The 4,017-nt window shown below is 46.3% G+C and overlaps 1 protein-coding gene across 1 annotated transcript; it reads left to right on the top strand.

Annotated features, from left to right (window-relative positions):
• Positions 1-1,003: 1,003 nt before the first annotated feature.
• On the top strand, positions 1,004-3,768 carry LOC117941498 (kinesin-like protein KIF16B; the record flags this gene model as incomplete). The annotated part of the gene is made up of 2 exons (XM_034866505.1): positions 1,004-1,137; positions 3,575-3,768. Coding segments are annotated over exons 1-2 (321 nt in total), but the record flags the coding sequence as incomplete, so codon positions are not given.
• Between the last annotated feature and the right edge of the window lie 249 nt (positions 3,769-4,017).

The raw sequence follows: 4,017 nt of genomic DNA, 5'->3' as shown, positions 1-4,017 counted from the left end.
TCACTCACTCACTCACTCACTCACTCACTCACTCACTCTGTCTGTCTGTCTCTCTTTTTCTTTCTCTTTCTCTTTCTCTTTCTCTCTCTCTCTCTCTCTCACACACACACACTTCATTAGGTTTCACAAAATTATAGGTTAACCCTCTGAGGACGAAAGACGCATCCAAACGTTGTTTATTGCTTTTTAACTCTAAAAAGCAATATTACAAAATTTCATTTCAGGCTTTTATTTCCTATTTTAATCATATAAAACCGAAAGACATTGGCAAACGGATTTCAGGCACCGAAACGACACACACAGACACACACAGACACACACACTGACACACACAGACACACACACTGACACAGACACACTCAGACACACACAGAGACACACAGACACACTCAGACACACACACACACACACTCAGACACACACACACACAGACACACACACACAGACACACACAGACACAGACACACACACACACACTCAGGGACACACACAGACACACTCAGACACACACAGACACTCAGACACACACACACACTCAGACACACACAGACACAGACACACACACATTCAGGCACACACACAGACACAGACACAGACACAGACACACACACACACAGACACACACAGACACACACAGACACACACAGACAAATACGGATGGATGGATGGATATGTGTGTATGTATGCATGCGTGCCCTTGAGCAAGGCACCGTACCCCCCCCCCCCCCCCCCCCCCCCCCCCCCCCCCCCCCCCCCCCCCCCCCCCCCCCCCCCCCCCCCCCCCACTCAGGGCGCTCTGACATCTCTCCATTTGTGCATGAATAGGTCCTCTGCATGTGTGTGTATTTCAGGCTGGTGTGTAGTCATTACTAACTAAATGAAAGTGTAATAGTATAAGTTAAATTAATACATTTAATATCAGCTCCCTCACATAGTGACGAGCCTTTGTCCTCCTGCTGACCTGAGGATCTGCTTCCTGTTTCCTGTTTCCTGTTTGTGGTCCAGCTGACATGACGCAGGACGGCGGGAACACCAACCTGAAGAAGAAGTCTGTGTTCGTTCCCTACAGAGACTCGGTGCTGACCTGGCTGCTGAAGGACAGCCTGGGGGGCAACTCCAAGACCATCATGATCGCCAGTGAGACACACACACACGCACACATAAACACACGCTTACACACACACACACACACATAAACACACACACACACACACACACACACACACACACACACACACACACACACACACACACACACATAAACACACGCTTACACACACACACACACACACACACACACACACACACATATATACATACACACATACATTCATTTAAACACACACATAGACACACACATACACACACTCTCACTCTCACTCTCACTCACACACACACTCACACACTCACACACTCACACTCTCACTCACACACACACACACGCATGCACACACACACTCACACACTCACACTCTCACTCTCACACACACACACACTCACACGCATGCACACACACGCACACACAGATTAACACACTCACACTCACACACACGAACACGCACACACGAATTTGACCCGTTTTCAGTTTTTTTTAATCACAAATAAATGGGCCTTCAAAATAAGAGCTGAAAATGTCAACATTAGAAATATCAAATAACTGGAAAAAACATCCAAAAAAAGCACCCACAACATTGAAAAAGTGACAAAAATGTCAGAAAAAGCGATAATAGTGTTGAAAAAACTTCATTTCTTTCATGGTTGACGGGGAGACAACACAAGGGTTAATTTTATTTAAACAATTAACAAACAGTACACTGGGACACAGGGTTCCCAGGACCAATAAAAAACACAGAGAGGAAAGACGGGGGACGGGGGAGACCCAACAAACACAGCAGGAACGCAGCTCACCAACAAGCAAAACCCAAATTAATAAGGTTTGTAAGGGGCCACATTTGGCCCCCGGGCCTCGAGTTTGACTCGCAGGCTGTAGACAAATGGCCTTTGATTTGAACTGTGGAAATGTGCAAAGTCTGAAAACTTGTTTCCTCCTGTTGTCCTCCTGGTGTCCTCGGGTCAAATCTGACCCCGTTTATAAAATATCTATATCTGAAATATGAGTTTCTTTTTAACCAAATTACCACAAAAAATGGATCGTATTCCTTCCAATACAAATACAACTGATCTTAACTATTAGTCAAAATAATTCTTAATTTCTGCTTTTTTAACTCAAATATCAGGTATATATCTATGTAAATGAGGGTTATTGACCATGAATTCCAAAAAGTAGTAAAACTAGTAATGTGGTGTTAGTGAAAAATAAAAAAAACTCTGAAAAATCGACAAAAATGTCAGTTTTTTGACCCGGGTGGACAACACAAGGGTTAAAGATATCTAGTTAAACACGGAGGTCCGAGCTACCTGTGGTCTCTGCTCTGATTGTTTCTGTGTTCCTGGGATGCTCTGCTAGCGTCTTAATAAACTAAGGCTGTTGTTGGGGACGGCAACATGTCCCCGCCGGTCGGACTGACCACAGAAACCTGGAGCAGAACCATGGCTCAGGGTGGGGGGGCATCTGTCTAACCGGTTGGGGGTGAGAGAAAGAGACAGAGAGAAATAAAGACAAAGACCGAAAAGAGACAGACAGAGAGAGAGAGAGACAGAGACAGACAGAGAGAAATAAAGACAGACAGAGAGAAATAAAGACAGACAGAGAGAAATAAAGACAAAGACCGAGAAGAGACAGACAGAGAGAGAGAGAGAGAGAGACAGACAGAGAGAAATAAAGACAGACAGAGAGAAATAAAGACAGACAGAGAGAAATAAAGACAAAGACTGAGAAGAGACAGGCAGAGAGAGAGAGAGACAGAGAGAAATAAAGACAAAGACAGAGAAGAGACAGACAGAGAGAAATAAAGACAGACAGAGAGAAATAAAGAGAGACAGAGAGAAATAAAGACAGAGAGAAATAAAGACAGAGAGAAATAAAGACAAAGACAGAGAAGAGACAGACAGAGAGAGAGAGAGAGAGAGAGAGAGAGAAATAAAGACACAGAGAGAAATAAAGAGAGAAGAGACAGACAGAGAGAGAGAGAGAGAGACAGAGAGAAAGACAGACAGACAGACAAAGAGAGACATGGAGAATTGCATCAGAGGGTGTGGAGCAGGAACATGGAGGCAGCAGGTGACTCCAACCACAGATCCAGATCCAGAAACACCTGCAGGAAGAGAGAGGGGCGAGAGAGAGGGGCGAGAGAGCACAAGACTCTGGGAAAGGGAAGAAGTCGAGTTAGTAACATGCAGTAATGGGATGAGTTGCATACAGACGGATGGAAGGAGGACCACCAGCCAGAGTACATCCAGTTGTTCCTCATCTCTGTTTGCTACGCAGCGGGTCCCCCCCCCCCCTTGGCCTCTTTCCTCTTTCATATCTTCAGCTGTCCTGTTAAGTAAAGGCCTAGAATTCCCCCAATAAAAGACATTTGTCTGTACGGGACGCAAGAGTTTTTTACTGGCACCAAACCCAGGAAGTGGGTCTATAAAAACCAGTACTTGATGCATCTGGTTGTCCTTGCAGCCGTGTCCCCCGCCGACGTGAACTACGGCGAGACGCTAAGCACCCTGCGCTACGCCAACCGAGCCAAGAACATCATCAACAAGCCCACCATCAACGAGGACTGCAACGTCCGGCTGATCAGGGAGCTGCGGGCCGAAATCGCCCGGCTGAAAGCTCTGCTGATCCAGGGCAACCAGGTAAACCAGCCCGGGCCGGTAGATTAGAGACCGGCTGCAGGGGGTCTACCTCTGCAGCCGGTCCCTAATCTATCAGCCAGGGTTCTGCTAGGGTCGGTAGGGATGGAACCATTCGGGACCATTTCTCAGGACTTGTTTTATCATTCAGGTTAACAGTCATGATTATTATGATCAAAAGTCCCTGCATGAATGTTACTGAGGATAGTGCGTGTGTGCGCGTGTGTGTGTGTGTGTGTGTGTGTGTGTGTTTGTGTGTGTGTGTGTGTG

The sequence above is a fragment of the Etheostoma cragini genome, unplaced genomic scaffold (genome assembly GCF_013103735.1).
Source record: "Etheostoma cragini isolate CJK2018 unplaced genomic scaffold, CSU_Ecrag_1.0 ScbMSFa_856, whole genome shotgun sequence".
NCBI lineage: Eukaryota > Metazoa > Chordata > Actinopteri > Perciformes > Percidae > Etheostoma > Etheostoma cragini.
This window is presented reverse-complemented; position numbering and strand designations above follow the sequence as displayed.